General features: G+C 37.6%; 1 protein-coding gene across 5 annotated transcripts in view; it reads left to right on the forward strand.

Annotated features, from left to right (window-relative positions):
- Positions 1 to 871: 871 nt before the first annotated feature.
- Positions 872 to 15,315, forward strand: part of CNOT1 (CCR4-NOT transcription complex subunit 1) — a gene marked incomplete at both ends in the record, with an annotated part of 68,488 nt that continues 54,044 nt past the window's right edge. For 4 of the 5 annotated variants that reach the window (XM_084256661.1, XM_084256662.1, XM_084256664.1 and 1 more), the window contains 9 exons: positions 872 to 973; positions 8,413 to 8,520; positions 9,132 to 9,230; positions 9,607 to 9,675; positions 9,761 to 9,815; positions 10,586 to 10,789; positions 11,648 to 11,816; positions 13,052 to 13,178; positions 13,315 to 13,425. In XM_084256661.1, the coding sequence (XP_084112787.1) occupies positions 872 to 973; positions 8,413 to 8,520; positions 9,132 to 9,230; positions 9,607 to 9,675; positions 9,761 to 9,815; positions 10,586 to 10,789; positions 11,648 to 11,816; positions 13,052 to 13,178; positions 13,315 to 13,425 (1,044 nt within the window). The remainder of the gene's footprint in view (positions 974 to 8,412; positions 8,521 to 9,131; positions 9,231 to 9,606; positions 9,676 to 9,760; positions 9,816 to 10,585; positions 10,790 to 11,647; positions 11,817 to 13,051; positions 13,179 to 13,314; positions 13,426 to 15,315) is intronic. The other variant, XM_084256663.1, reaches the window with a different exon arrangement.

Consider the following 15,315-nt stretch of genomic DNA (forward strand, 5'->3'; position numbering starts at 1 on the left):
TGTCTCTCTCAATTTTAGGAAAGTGGAGGGATAGCATAGGTAGAACCTTTGCTTTGAACAAAACAGAACAAAATAATGTGGTCTTTCTACATTAAGAAATTGTTAAAAGGTTTAAATGCCCTTTACCAACTTTTAATCTTCATAAGCTTTCTATACTTTATAAGGTAACTTCCGATCCTAAGGAAATTAGGAACAACTTCAGAACATGAAGATACAGATAAGCTTACCATTCAAAGAATTTCATGTTTCAACATTGGTGTTTGGTGAATTCATAAGAACAAAGGCACGTATAACCTTATTTGGATGAAGACAATTCTGCCTCAGTTGGTGGAAGGAATTAGGCCATCATTTTAGCTATACAATTGCTGCCTTGAACGTACTTTTCTAAATTTTCCAAGTAAACAGCTTTTACAATGTAGCAGTGAATTTGGGTCCTAGAGTCCTAACCTGCTTTTCAGACAGCCATTCAGACTCTTAAACATACATACTACCTTACAAACTTTAATTCCAAACTATCTGATTTTGAAGCAGTACATAAAGAATAAAGTGAATAAATGAAGTCTTGTAAATAAATATGTTGTAGATGAAGTCATCAGTGGTGTTTTAGTACTAAGAGAGCGATATGGAAGGTTATTTTATTCCCATTTCTGTAATAAAAATTTATATTTAAAATTCTGAATCTTTTTGTTTTAAACAGGTGCCATGTTTCAGAACAGATTAAGACCCCTGGTACAGAAGAACTGAAGACATTGTACAGACAGCAGATATAGGCTAATTACAAAGAAAGCATTAACCTGCCTCTGAGGTGACTAAAGGGGAATAATGGTGATTTTGCGCCGGGCTCGGCCGCCTGCTTCCGCCCCAACCAGCAATGAATCTTGACTCGCTCTCGCTGGCCTTGTCTCAAATCAGCTACCTGGTGGACAATTTAACCAAGAAAAACTACCGAGCCAGCCAGCAGGAAATACAGCATGTAAGTAAACTGGTAGAAGAAAAATAACATTAAAGGACTGATTATGTAGTGGAAAGAAAACTGGAAATTTACACAAGTATGTTGCATGAAAAGTAACTCCACCCCCACCCCCCCCATTTCAAATATTTTCTCCTTTATATAGAAGAGAATAGACTCCATTCCACCTTTTTTGCGATTCAGAGATTTCTATTTTTCTATAAAAATTATGAAACAGGGGCCTCCCTGGTGGTGCAACGGGTTAAGATGCAACCTATCAAGCTATCTGCAGCCTCTGTAGCACGAGTTCAATCCCCGGCCAGCCAGGGAGCTGCCCACATGGCGCAGCAGACTTCTCGTGTCTCGCCCGCTGATCGCTCAACAGTAGTGTGTTTCATTCAGTCTGCCTGTTCTGTTCCCCACTCTGTCTCTGGTGAATCCTCTCACCCCCTGCATCTCTGGCCTGTACCCCAGCTCTTGTATGCATAAATAAATAAATCTTTAAAAAAAATTATGAAACAGGATCTTGTTTTGGTCTAGTCCCATTTTTTTCCCCTTTTCTGTTTAAAAAAAATGAAATATACCTTGCAGACCATAAAATGTGTCTCTCTGAAGTGTAATATTTGGTAATTTGTAGTAGCTTCACTAATTGTTCAACCACCACCATCGAAATTCAGCATGCATTTATCACCCCAAAAAGAAACACCTGGATCCACTAGCAGTTGCTCTCCTGGCAACACTAATCTAGTTTCTGCTGGTATGGATTTGTCTTTCTGGAATTTTCATATAAATAGAATCATACCATGTGTGGTCTTCTGTGTCTGCTTTTTACTTCCTATGATGTTTCCAACTTCGGCTATGTTGAGAGCATGTATGAGTAATTTGTTCATTTTTGACTGAGTTTGATTATTCATTCCACAATTTGTTTATCAGTTGATGGATAGTTAGGTTTGTTTGTACTTTTTGGCTACTAAAATAGTGTGACTGACAGTATTTATTTATAGGTTTTTGTGTGGATGTTTTGAGATTTCTTGGGTATATACCAAGGAATGGAATTGCTGGCTCATGGTAGATTTGTCTTTAAATTTCTGAAGAATGGCAGACTGTTTTTCAAATCTCTGTATCACTTTTCATTTCTGTGAGCAGCATACGAGGATTCCATTTTCTTGTCATTCTCAGTTGATGCTCATCATCACATTTTGCTTTTAGTTTTAGTCATTCTAGTGGGTGTGAACTGTTAATGTCATTTTGATTTACAATTAATGTTCAGCATCGTTCTGTGCACTTACGTCTATTCAAATCCTTTCCTTTCCGTATTTTAAGATTATTTTTCTCAAGTGTAGGTTTTACTTGTAGAGTATTTTATTCCAACTTAAATGCTATACTTGTAGTGGTAATACTCACTCCCTGTTTTTATACATTAGAAATGCAGTATACATTTTTATACATTATAGTTTTATACTTAGAATTAGGATATGTAAATTACTATAATTTTTGAACTTTTCTGAACATCATATTCTTTATGTGGTAATAGACTAGAAACAGTTAAAATTTACCTGACATCTTGTTAGGATTAAATAAAATTAAATAGAGCACGTTTCCTGTCACAAGAATTTAAAAAATGCAAATTCACCTTTCTCTACAGTATAAATTATAGTTTCTATATAAGGTAGTTCATACACAAATACAAACTTGTGAATAAAACAGGGGCCTAAGTATTTGAAGTAAATCTAAGAATTGAGAGTGTTTCTATGGGAGCCCTTTTTCTCTTTGCTTTTGGGACAATATCATGTCCCAAAAGCAAAGTTTGATTTTTAAATTTTTAATATTTTGATTTTAATAGTTTGATTTTAATAGTTTGATTTTTAAATTTTTAATATTTAGTTTGATTCAAACATTGCTTTTAATATGATGCCAGTATCAGCTGTGGAAAAAGAACTCTGGAGAGATGTTCATAGCAACACATGCCTGTGGTTCTTTTTCAGTTCTGGAGGCTCCAGGGCAGCCTGTATTACTTGATACCTTTCTTTGTGAACACAGAACACTCCACTTACTTGACAGCCTTCAGGTCACAGGCCAGCTTTTTAACAGTCTCAGGAGTCATAGCTTCTGTTTGTTCTTGGCAAGTTTCCCAACACTAGAGCAGTTATCTCTGAGATCCGTTTAGGTCCAACAAGAAAGAACAGATCTCGTGAGTTATATCTCAGGCACCCACTTTTCTTTCACATTTTCAAATGAGGGTGAAGACACCACTGGTGAACAGACTAGAAGTACATTTTTGTGGATAACTCAGTGATTGTAATCTATCATAATCCTCTTGTGCTACAGTCTCCAAAAAAAGTATGTGTCTCTCCATTCCTATTGTCCTCCAATAGTTGTCAAAACAGTTGGTACATACTCAGGTGGAAATTTGTTTTCATATAGGATATTGAGAGAAATGTTTTGCCAATTGCACCATCAACCACAACAATGCACTGAATTGTCTGCATTGCTGAAACAGTTTGTATCCACCTTAAATATTTCCGATTCAGTGATGACCTGCGCTTCTCTACTTGGGCATTGGCAGCACTGGTTAATTTTATTTTTAAAATAGATAATATATCAACCTGATTACCCCAACTATTCATGTCTGCTGTCCCCAGGCATCTGATTGTTAGTTGTTTGTTACCTATTCCTGCAAAGATATTTGCATATAGAAAGTAGAGAAATATTTCCTATCCCTTTTTATAGGGTGGCATGTGATTCATACTGTTCTTCATCTTGATTTTTTTTTTTTTTTTAAATTTACCGGTCTTATCTTGGAAGTCATCCAAACAAGAAAAGCGCCTTCATTTAAGGTTGCACAGTAAATCATTATATGGATAATCACAATTTACTTAACTATTGCTGAACCTTTAGGTTACATGAATTTGGTTTTTGTTTTGATGGTGCTGTTATGAGCTTGTTTCTTGCATGTATGTGTTAGTAAAGTTGTAGGATAGAGTACTAAAAAAATTAAAGCTTGGGTAACTGCTTTCTAATGCAGAAGCTCAATTCTTAGGATCATCTAGTTCTTACAGGATTTTCTTTTCATGTAGTACTATTTCTTTGGTAGATTGAAATACCAACTGGTCTGTATAGTTACGGATTTAGTGCATTTGATTTTGCATTGATGAAGTGTCATGCTTAAGTCGATTGCTTTAATATGTTCAGTAATTCTACTACAAAAAAAAAAAAAATTCCAGGCTCCTCATTCTGAGTTTCAGGGTTCCTTTAGTCCAATTCTAAATGCTCTTCTTGGAATTCTTCTTTTCAAGACCCAAGCCTAAGACCACCTTGCCACTGAAAGCTTACTCTTGGGTTAACTCCTTAGAATAAATTCTGAAAGCAAGTTGGTCAGAATGGGATCCGATAATTTCATGCAGCTACTAGTTAGATATGTACTGTGGACCACACATTATTATTTCTTTTTAGTCTGCTTTTTTTTTTTTTTAATTTATTTACTTTTTTTAAAATTTACTTTATGGGGCCTCCCTGGTGGTGCAAAGGGTTAAGTCTCAGCACTATGAAGCTATCAGCAGCACAAGGTTGATTCCCAGCCAGGGAGCTAACCCCTTATGGCACAGCAGACCTCTCCTGTCTCGTCCACTGCTCCCCTCAGCAGTGTATTTCAGTGGATCCACCTGTTCTTCTCCCCGCTCTGTCTTTGGTAAATCCTCTCACTCCCTCACCCCCCCACACACACACCTCCGGCCTGCACCCCAGCTCTTGTATGCATAAATAAATTTTTTTTATGGGAGGTGTAAATCTAACGTTACTAAATCTTTTTATTGTTCATGGAAAACAAAGAAGTAGAAGAAAATTAGACTCTTGACGGGAAGCCCTTTCTGTGCCAGGTTGAGTGACTGACAGCTCTTACTCTAAAACATCTCCCACTGTCAGAGTAATCATTCTAAAATATATACTTAATAGTCTCTTTGCTATGTTAAAATCTTTTGTGTGTCTTTGTCCCACTCAGTTTAAAGCTAGGCTCTTATACTGGATCTGTATTGCTGTTGCTTGGAATGTCCTCTGGAAGGAGATAAGAGAATGTTTGAAATGCAGGGTATTTATGAGATTTCAACACCTGTAGTGGGAGAGGAACAGGGAAGACAAAGAATTAGACAAAAGAACTGTGGTGGAAGCCCAACAGAACCTTGGCCAAAGTCTGTGGGGAGTTCCCGGAAGGTATAGCAAAGTTGTTCTGTGGCCACAACTGGCCAGGTTGCCTTTGGGTAATAAGTTTGAATATATGACAAAATGAGGGAGCTTATTGCTGGGTCACTTTGAATTTCCTTGAAGTGGGGGATCTGGTGGCACTGCCCATCTTTGTTTTCATTTTAAAGATTCATTTTATTCTTGCATACAAGAGCTGAGGTGTAGGGCAGGGGTGGGGGGCGGTGAGAGGATTCACCAGAGACAGAGTGGGAAGCAGAACAGGAGGATCTGCTGATAGCTTGATAGTGCTGAGATGTAACCTTTTGTGCTACCTGGGAGGCCCAGCTTTACTTTCTTAATAAGACTTAGTGTGATATGGTTAACTTAATTTTATATTGGTTTAATCATCTTCCTTACTCCAAAGTCAACTTTAGAACTGAAATAAATGAAATAAAGAATAGAGAAAAATCCAAAAGTTGATTCTTTAAAAAATGTACAGGGGCCACCCTGGAGGCGCAGGGGTTAAGTCTCAGCACTATCACTGTTGAGTTCCATCCCCGGCCAGGGAGGCCATGGAGCTGACCCACATATGGCACAGCAGACCTCTCCTGTCTTGCCCACTGCTTCCCTTAGCAGTGTATTTCAGTACATCTGCTTGTTCTGTTCCCCACTCTGTTTTTGATGAATGCTCTCAATTCCTCACACCTCTGGCCTACACCCCAGTTCTTCTATGAAAAAAAAAAAATTGCTATAAAAATGTTTTATATCCTGTTTGTAAGATATTAACTCTAAAATCTAATTTTAAATTTTTATTAAATTTTCAAATTTATGTATTATATAAAGTAAGAGTATAAATTTTTTGATTAAATTATAAGATAACTTAAAATTTTTACTGAATATAATTTTAAGCACACACAGAAGTTAGCAGGTTAATATGAGCTCCATGAATTTGTCATCTAGTTTAATTTTAAGTCATGGAAAATTTTAATTTTTTAATTTCATCTAATCCATTCCCCTCAGTTGTTTTAAAGCATCCAGACATAATTTCATCTGTCTACATGTTAATATAAATCTAGCCACAAAACTTATCACATCTTTTTTATAAAAAAGCGTAGTATTTCTAAACCCTGTGCTTGGAGATGTGGTCTGCCATTTAACATTCTCATATCCTCTCTTTGCTGCATATAATAAATTTTTGAACAGCTCATGAATCAGAACCCAGATAAGATAAATCTGTTTTATTGACCTAGGTCTCTTAAAATCTGTCATTTTTCCCTCCCTCTTTTTTTCTTGCATTAAAGAAATCAGATTGTCCTATAGTTTTGCCCACAGTATGAATTTTGCTGATTTTATCCCCAGGGTGGTATATTTAATGTGTCCCTCTGTTGTGTATTTGCTTTATTTTTATTTATTTATTTTTTTAAACTTTTCATACTTATTTTTTTAAAATATTTATTTATTTATTTATACAAGCACTGGGTACAGTCAGAAGCGCGGGAGGGTGAGAGAATTCACCAGAGCCAGAGCAGGGAGCAGAGCAGGCAGAAGGACCGAAGTACACTGCTGAGGGGAGCAGCGGGCGGCAGGAGAGGTCTGCTCACCATGCGGGACCCTCCTCCGGTGGCCGGGGAGCAGTTGGGGATTGAACCGGCGCCGCAGAGGCTGAGGGCAGCCTTGCAACCCAGCACTCAACCTCTGCGCCCCCGGGGAGGCCCTCTTGTATTTGCTTTAAATTGGTAGTTAAATTTAGAGGTTTGATGACTGTTTTTTTCCCCCTTAGGATAATTTAATAGGTGGTAGATATAAACTTTTATCAGGAGGTTTGTAATGCCCAGTTGTCTCCATTTTTGTAGTTTTTAGCAGGTTATGTTCATTGACTAGATTCGTTAATTTGTTAGGGATTGCAAAATGACAAGACACTCATTGTTACGCATTCTTTATTAGTCGAAATAATTCTATTAAGGAAAACATGATCATGCAAACTGTACGGTTAGTACCCTGAGGTACATTTTAGATAGGAAAGACAAGATACATGCTTGATTCTCTTTTTATCTGCCTGTTTTCAAAATGAATTACTTCTTAGCATCCTCCAGACATTGCCAGTGAGTATTTTAGTATTCTTAGGAACTCGTACTTTTAGCATATTTGATGTGTTTGAATTCATTGAAAGTATTATTGCTGTTTATCCTGTCTCCTCTGCTTTCCTAAGTGAAAGCTTAAGCATGTTGGCTTCCCAGTTCTTAAGTATTTTTAACTCTTAATATGTCTGTGAGGCAGTGTAAAAATTGGTCTTACTTCCACATTTTCTGATGGGGAAGTTGAGACTGACTTAAGTTAACTTAGCCAGCTGTCACAAATTATCATCATACAATGGAAACCGCATAGATTTTGGAATTTGATTGTGCAGCCATATTCCTCCACTCAGACTGTGGGCTCTTAGTCTCATGCTGTCTGTTTTAAGTGTACACCTCCTCATCTGTCATATGGGAGCAGTCTTCAGCAGAGTTGCTGACTAGCCAAGAAAGCTCTGTACCATATCTGTCCATAAATGGATAGTTAAATGTTATATACAATATGTTAATATAGCACTTAACAAATGATTACTTTGTATAGATGGTGAAGAAGGGAACATAGCCACATACACTGGTCTCGCAGCTTAGTCTAGTGAGGGACACAGAATAGTTGGTGGTGTTATGAATAAAACTAAAATAGGGCAAGGGAGTGAGTGAGCCAGGTGTAGATACCTGGAGCTTTCCTGTTTGAAGGAATAGCATGTACAGGCATCACTATGCTTGAGGACTGGCAGGAAACGAGGAGCTCAAGGACAACAGCTCACATACTGAGTCATACCAGCTCCTCTAGGGCCTGGCCTTGTATGCCTTAAGGGTCACTTAGGTTAGATTTCAGGCTGAATTTTTAGAGTAAAAATAATGCTTAGAAAAATGGTGTTCTTGTGAGTACACTTTGTTATAAAATTCTTGCTTTAACAATTAAAAAAAACAAAAAAACTATTCTTACTACATCTCATATATGCTACTGGTAAGTTTGATAGAGGGGTTGACCACAGTACACAGTTATATGTGCTAGTTACTGGTAGTTTTTCTTCTGTCCTTCTAGTGACTATAAGAAATATTTAGAGAACGTGTAATAATTCCTATTCCACGTCAGTAGCTCCTATAACTGTTAATGCAAAGTGACCAGTGTAACTTGAGATTTTGCCCCAGATATTGGTGTTTTTCTTTTAGATCCCCCTCAGTGTTTACAAGCCTCTACTTTTATCTTTTTAGATTGTGAATCGGCACGGTCCTGAGGCAGACAGGCATTTATTACGCTGCCTATTTTCGCATGTGGATTTCAGTGGCGATGGTAAAAGCAGTGGCAAAGATTTTCATCAGGTATTTGAGATTAACAGTTTGTTTATTTCGGTCCAATTGTTGAATGAATTCATTTTTGGCCACAGTATATACAGCAAATGACACTTATAAATAGCATCCAGAAATGATCTTAGCTGAATGGCTAAGAGGTATTGAGACTTTTCTTTTTTCTTTCTTCCTTTTCTGTTCTCCCTTTCTTCCTCCCTACCTATCTCTGTCCTTCCTTCCCCCCCTCCCTCCTGGCTACAAACCATTACATTTACCTAGTTCAGGCTTATAGAGCTGGGGATCAGACCTGGCTAAAGGAAGCAAGAATGTAGAAATTCCTGCTTGAAAAGGCAGGGCTTCTCTTATCCTAGTTTCTTTGGCTTGATTCCCAGTCTGGTAAAGGTTTGTCATCCTATGTCATTCTTAACAGTTATTTTGTCTGTGGACTATATACTATAGAGGTTTTGGTATAACTTGTTGCTAATAGACCTTAGGTAGTATAAATGAAACTTCTAAAGATCTGATTTCTGTAACCTAGAAACAGTATGCAATATTGGATTACACTTTAAAATTTTGCTAATGTTTCTGTTTGCACAAGAAGATAACTGTTAGTGCTAATGGAAATTCATTTTTTATTTTTAAAGACTCAGTTTCTGATTCAGGAGTGTGCGTCGCTGATTACAAAGCCAAATTTCATCTCGACGCTGTCCTATGCCATTGATAATCCATTGCACTATCAGAAGGTTGGTATAGTTTTTATCTTTTATAAGTATGTGTTGTCTCTTATTAGGCTCTCTAAAAAGCCCTTGAACCATGATCTCTTAATGTTATGTCTTAATTTTAAAATTTCATGTAGTTTGGGACTTTCATAGCTTCCTAACAATAGCAAGGCAATTAATCTGCTAATAATTACAATCTTACTAAGATGAGGTCATGTGAAGACTTAAACGTATTAGCCAGTAGTTCTGAAACATGGTATATTGAATCTAGCAGTGTTACAAATTATGCTAATGCAATAAAGTTCCATAATTGGGTGAAAAGATGCTTTTATAAACTGGAAGATTGTAACTTCTTATTTTGAGGCAAAGTTTATGTTGTTATTGTTTTTTTTCCTCCCAGAGTTTAAAGCCTGCACCCCACTTATTTGCCCAGCTGAGTAAAGTTCTGAAGTTAAGTAAAGTACAAGAGGTAAGTGGTTTAAGGAAAGATACATACCGTTATAATTGAAAATAGCTATTTCACTCTTTGATCACTCTAACCCTTCTTGTTTCAGGTAATTTTTGGCCTTGCCCTCTTGAATTCTTCCAGCTCAGATCTTAGAGGTTTTGGTAAGTTCCCTTCCCCCTAAAGATTCTGTAGTAAAGTGAACCTCTTTAAAATCCTCTTTTGAATCTTGACTATCAATAGGTTAGATTTACAGAGTTAAGATAATTGAAGATTATTTTCTGCCTCCTGTGTACATGTATGGTAAAAACACAAAATTTACCTTAATAACTATTTCAATGTATAGTTCAGTAATGTATAGTTCATACTGTTGTTTAACAGATGTGTATGTGGAACTTCATTTTGCAAAAGTAAAACAGTCTACCCACTGAATAACTCCCCTCCCAATCCCCCACTGCCCCGCAGTCCCTAGCAATTGGTCTCATATTTGTGAGACCAGTTGAAAGCTTTGGAGGGTTAAGAGTGAATTGGTAACGCCTCTCTGGTGGCACAAGGGGTTGAGTTTCAGCACTGCAGCCACTGCGGCATGAGTTTGGTCCTCAGGCAGGGAGCTAATCCACATAATGGTGCAGCAAACCTCTCCTGTCTCGCTGATGCTTCCCTCAAGAGTGTATTTCAGTGGGTCTGCCTATTCTGCTCCCCACTCTATCTCTGGTGAATCCTCCCTCCCTCTCTCTCTCTCTCTCTCTCTCTCTCTCACACACACACACACCCAGCACCTTTGGCCTACACCTCAGTTCTTGTATGCATAAATAAAAATAAATCCTTGAAAAAAATTGTTGAATGAGAAAGGTGGCTATCTATATTTTGATATGTGACATTTTACCCACTGCTCCTCAAAAATAACTTGTGTTTTGATTTACTTGATTTCTAGCTGCCCAGTTTATCAAACAGAAGCTTCCAGATCTTCTGCGTTCTTACATTGACGCAGACGTCAGTGGAAATCAAGAAGGTGGCTTCCAAGATATAGCAATAGAGGTCCTACACCTCCTCCTCTCCCATCTCCTCTTTGGGCAGAAGGGAGCCTTTGGAGTTGGACAGGAACAGATAGACGCTTTTCTTAAGACGCTGCGCAGAGGTAAAGGACTGTTTTTAGCTTAACAATGATCTCATTTTTTTGGATGATCACAAACACATGACAGAATTTTAGTCTACAAGTAAAGACAGTGATTTCCCTTTTTGTTGTTAAGTTGGTAATCTTTTAAGGAAGAGAGTTTATATATGAAAGTGATTAAAAATCTCATAGGGTATGAAATAAACTTAACTGCACATAATCTTAATGTATAATCACAGATAATAAGATTTAGTATATCTCTAATCTCATTCAGGAGGGAGATAACATAACTGTGAACTATCTAGTTTAAAAATTGGTCACTTGATATATTCATCTTACCTCTTTAGTTATTGTTATGCTAAATAACATTGTTGCCATTTTTCTTCCTCTGAAAAATGAGTTTGTGGGACTGGGCGAAACAAATCTTTGATAGTAGATATTTTTAGTGTTTTTGTTTTTTCCTAATGTTTATATAGCTTAATTTTAAACTGCATTAACTTTTGTAGTGATAGGAAATTTTCTGTTCGCAGTGAAATGACACATAATTCCGATTGTTTCTGATGCCTTCCTTTGTATGGAAATTGATAGCCTTATTTTGAAATTCGAAAGTAATATTTAGTGTATGAATTTGTCAATATGTTGGAATCCTAATATGAAAAATAAAAATCTACTTATGAGTGGTTTTTGTGCTATAAAAGCATTGAAATTTTAGGTAACTGGTGTGAAGTCCTAACTTGGGCTAGATGGATTAGAAAAAGCAGAATAAACTTTGCTTTGACTATGAACTTCTTGTGGAAGATTCAGTCTTAGGGTGCTTTTTAGAATAAAAGCGTCTAACTTATTTATCGTTAATAACAGTTGTAATCTTTTTTTCTCTTTCAGATTTTCCCCAGGAACGCTGTCCTGTGGTGCTTGCACCACTTTTATACCCTGAAAAACGGGACATTCTAATGGACAGGATCCTGCCTGATTCTGGAGGGGTAGCTAAAACCATGATGGAGAGCTCTTTGGCTGATTTCATGCAAGAAGTAGGCTATGGCTTTTGTGCAAGGTTGGTAGGAAGATATTAAACTTCTCATTACTCTTGTGCTAATTAAACATGATATAATTCTTTAAAGCAAGTGCCTCAAATTCTTTAATGTGTCATCTTTACCTCTCAAGAATTTTGAGAATTCTTCTATATAATCATTTTAGTGGCAGCTATAAATATCCTGGTGGCCAAATTTCTCTATCTATACCCCCAAATTTCTCCAAGTTAGGAATAAGAGGTTTTAGCCTCGTTGCTAAATTAGGCATTTTTAACTTTGAGGATGAGAGAGCATTGAGGCAGGTGTATCTGGAATTGCATCATTTCCTACCTGGTTTTCCTGCTCCTCTCCCATTTCCTTCATCTTCTACCACTTTCTTGCCTTTTTTATACCCTCCTTGCATATTTTTCTCCCCTGCCAAGGGACACCAAAGGAAACTTGCAGCATGTTCACTTATGAGTGATATAGTGGATTATTAATTTTTCTGAGAATAAGTTGTTAAAGGACATTAAAGTGCTTTTGCTTTACCTTTAAATATAACTTTTAATTTTTTTTTTTAAAGATTTTATTTATTTATTATTTATACAAGCACTGGGTACAGTCAGAAGCGCGGGAGGGTGAGAGAATTCACCAGAGCCAAAGCAGGGAGCAGAGCAGGCAGAAGGACCGAAGTACACTGCTGAGGGGAGCAGCGGGCGGCAGGAGAGGTCTGCGCGCCATGTGGGACCCTCGCCCGGTGGTCGGGGATCGAACCGGTGCTGCAGAGGCTGCGGGCAGCTTTGCAACCCAGCGCTCAACCGCTGCGCCACTGGGGAGGCCCTATAACTTTTAATGTTTTTACAACTTACCAATCGCCATTTCTACTTAATGTTTGAAATAGTATATTTCTCGTATGTGGGCCTGGCATAAAACTTTAGTTTAATTAAACTTAAAAATATAACATCAACAGTATTGCATTTTCAAGGCTTTGTACATATCAGAATAATCAAATTCACCTTGAGTATCTTTGTTTTGAAGAGTAACTTGATTCCTACTGAGATTGAGGCTAACTGTGTATCTTTGTGAAAGGTATTACTACTCTTGGTTCATTGACTTAAATTTTTCCCATTTTCTTAACCTAGGTAGGTACAAGAAATGAAGCTTACTGTTCTTTAGTAAAATTCTAGGGATTTTGCTCTAGGGTTCATTTCGTACTAGCACATCTTAGTTTTGGTATTGAAGGTGGTAGTGTTTTTCTGAAGTTAAATTTCTGTTTCAGTGTTGAAGAATGTCGCAATATAATCATGCAGTTCGGTGTGCGGGAGGTCACAGCTGCCCAGGTTGCAAGGGTTTTGGGAATGATGGCTCGAACTCATTCAGGATTAACAGATGGTATTCCATTGCAGGTAAATGTGGAATTCTTTTAAAAATGAATTAGTATTCTGCTCTCTTTATTTTCTTAAATTACAGTGACTGATCTACTTACCAGAGTAGAACACATAAAGTAGTTCAGTTTGTTTAATTCAAATTTTAATTCTGCAGAGTATCTCTGCTCCTGGCAGTGGGATCTGGAGCGATGGAAAAGATAAAAGTGATGGAGCTCAGGCACACACGTGGAATGTGGAAGTCTTGATTGATGTTCTCAAAGAACTGGTGAGTACATGTAATCTTGTTTTTTCACTCGTGGTATTACAGAATATGACCTAAAGAAAGTAAATGTTAATGAATGAAATGCCCAGCTGAAAGACAGTAACAACGTTTTGTAATTCCTCACTTCATTACCTCAAAAAGTATTGCAGTCAATCAAAACTACCATGAGATACCATCTCACACCAGTGAGAATGGCACATATTAAAAAAACTAGCAACAACAAATGTTGGCGAGGGTATGGAGAAAAAGGAACTCTTCTGCACTGTTGGTGGGAGTGCAAACTGGTCCAACCACTATGGAGAGCTGTGTGGAGATTTCTGGACCTACTAAACATAGAGCTTCCATATGATCCAGCAATTCCACTCCTAGGTATTTACCCAAAGGACACAGAAACATCCATTCCAAAGAACACCTGCACCCCTATGTTTATAGCAGCACTATTTACAATAGCTAAGCTTTGGAAACAGCCCAAATGCCCAAAAATAGATGACTGGATCAAGAAGATGTGGTACATATATACCATGGAATATTACTCAGCATTCAAAAAAGATAAACACATGCAATTTGCAGCAACATGGATGGCGCTGGAAGGGATCATGCTCAGCGAAATAAGCCAGAAAGAAAAAGAAAAATACCAGATGGTCTCACTCATAGCAGGAATCTAGAAAACTTAAATAAGGGACCAGGAAAATGAATAACTATAAGAAAGTGAAAATCAAAATCAACAAAAAACTATGAACCAGAAACACTTTTTGGGGGGTGGGGGGGGGATTGGGGTCAGAATGGGGGGGTTGCAATTGTATGGGGAATATAAAAATAAAATTTATTATTTAAAAAAAGTTAAAATTAAAAAAAAGTATTGCAGTAATGATGTGCTCAAAAAGTACACAATCAAATTCCAGTTTTGATCTTCAGTTGTTGCTGCTCTGCAGTTCACTGCTGTGGCAGACTTTTGTTTTTGAGAACTGAAAAGGTGATTTTTAATTTTTTATACCGTTCTTTGTCCTTTTTTTGATCACATCTTTCCTATCCTGAGGAAATGAATCATGTGAAAATCTTCATTATGCTGATGTTGGGGTTCAGATGATGAGGTTTGTTGTGGGTGGGCTTCTTGGGTCCCCCTCAAAAAGAATTCAGCAGACATTCACATTCTTCAGTACATGGCATGTTTACTGAGGAAAGGAAAATAAAAGGAAAGAGAGATACAATGCCTGTATATTCACAGGCAGGCAGTTTTTTTTTTTTTTAAGATTTGTTTCTTTATTTATATAAGCACTGGGTATAGTCAGAAGTGCGGGAGGGTGAGAGAATTCGCCAGAGCAGGGAACAGAACAGGCAGACTGACGAAATGCACTGCTGAGGGGAGCAGCGGGCCGCAGGAGAGGTCTGCTCACCATGTGAGACCCTCGCCGGCGGCCGGGGATCAAACCGGCGCTGCAGAGGCTGCGGGCAGCTTTGCAACCCAGCGCTCAACAGCTGTGCCACCAGGGGAGGCCCAGGCAGTCTTGTCTTAAATGACAAGAACTGCTGGAGATTTATTGAAATATGCTACTGAGAGGAGTAACATTCAAGACTGGAGGGGGCCACCTGTTGTGTGTGACTTTTTTTGAAGGGGCTAATTTGTTGCTAAATCGTGATTGTTGGAAGAATTTAGGAGAAAGGAGGCCTTCTTAAACATTTCTGGAAAGTGCAATAAAAATCCTGTTAAGCTTTTTTATGTCAGTGAGACATGAGATAGAGAATTTGTGTATGTCTTCCTACCACTTCTCAAAACATAATAATTCACCCCCAGTAAACCAAGTACCTCTTCTAAAATGTTAAATATGCTTAAATAAAACATAAAATAAAACTTTGAGATTTAAGAGGGTAATATTTAGTCTGAGAGAATAGTAG

This window comes from Talpa europaea (genome assembly GCF_964194135.1).
Source record: "Talpa europaea genome assembly, chromosome: 16".
NCBI classification, from domain to species: Eukaryota; Metazoa; Chordata; class Mammalia; order Eulipotyphla; family Talpidae; genus Talpa; species Talpa europaea.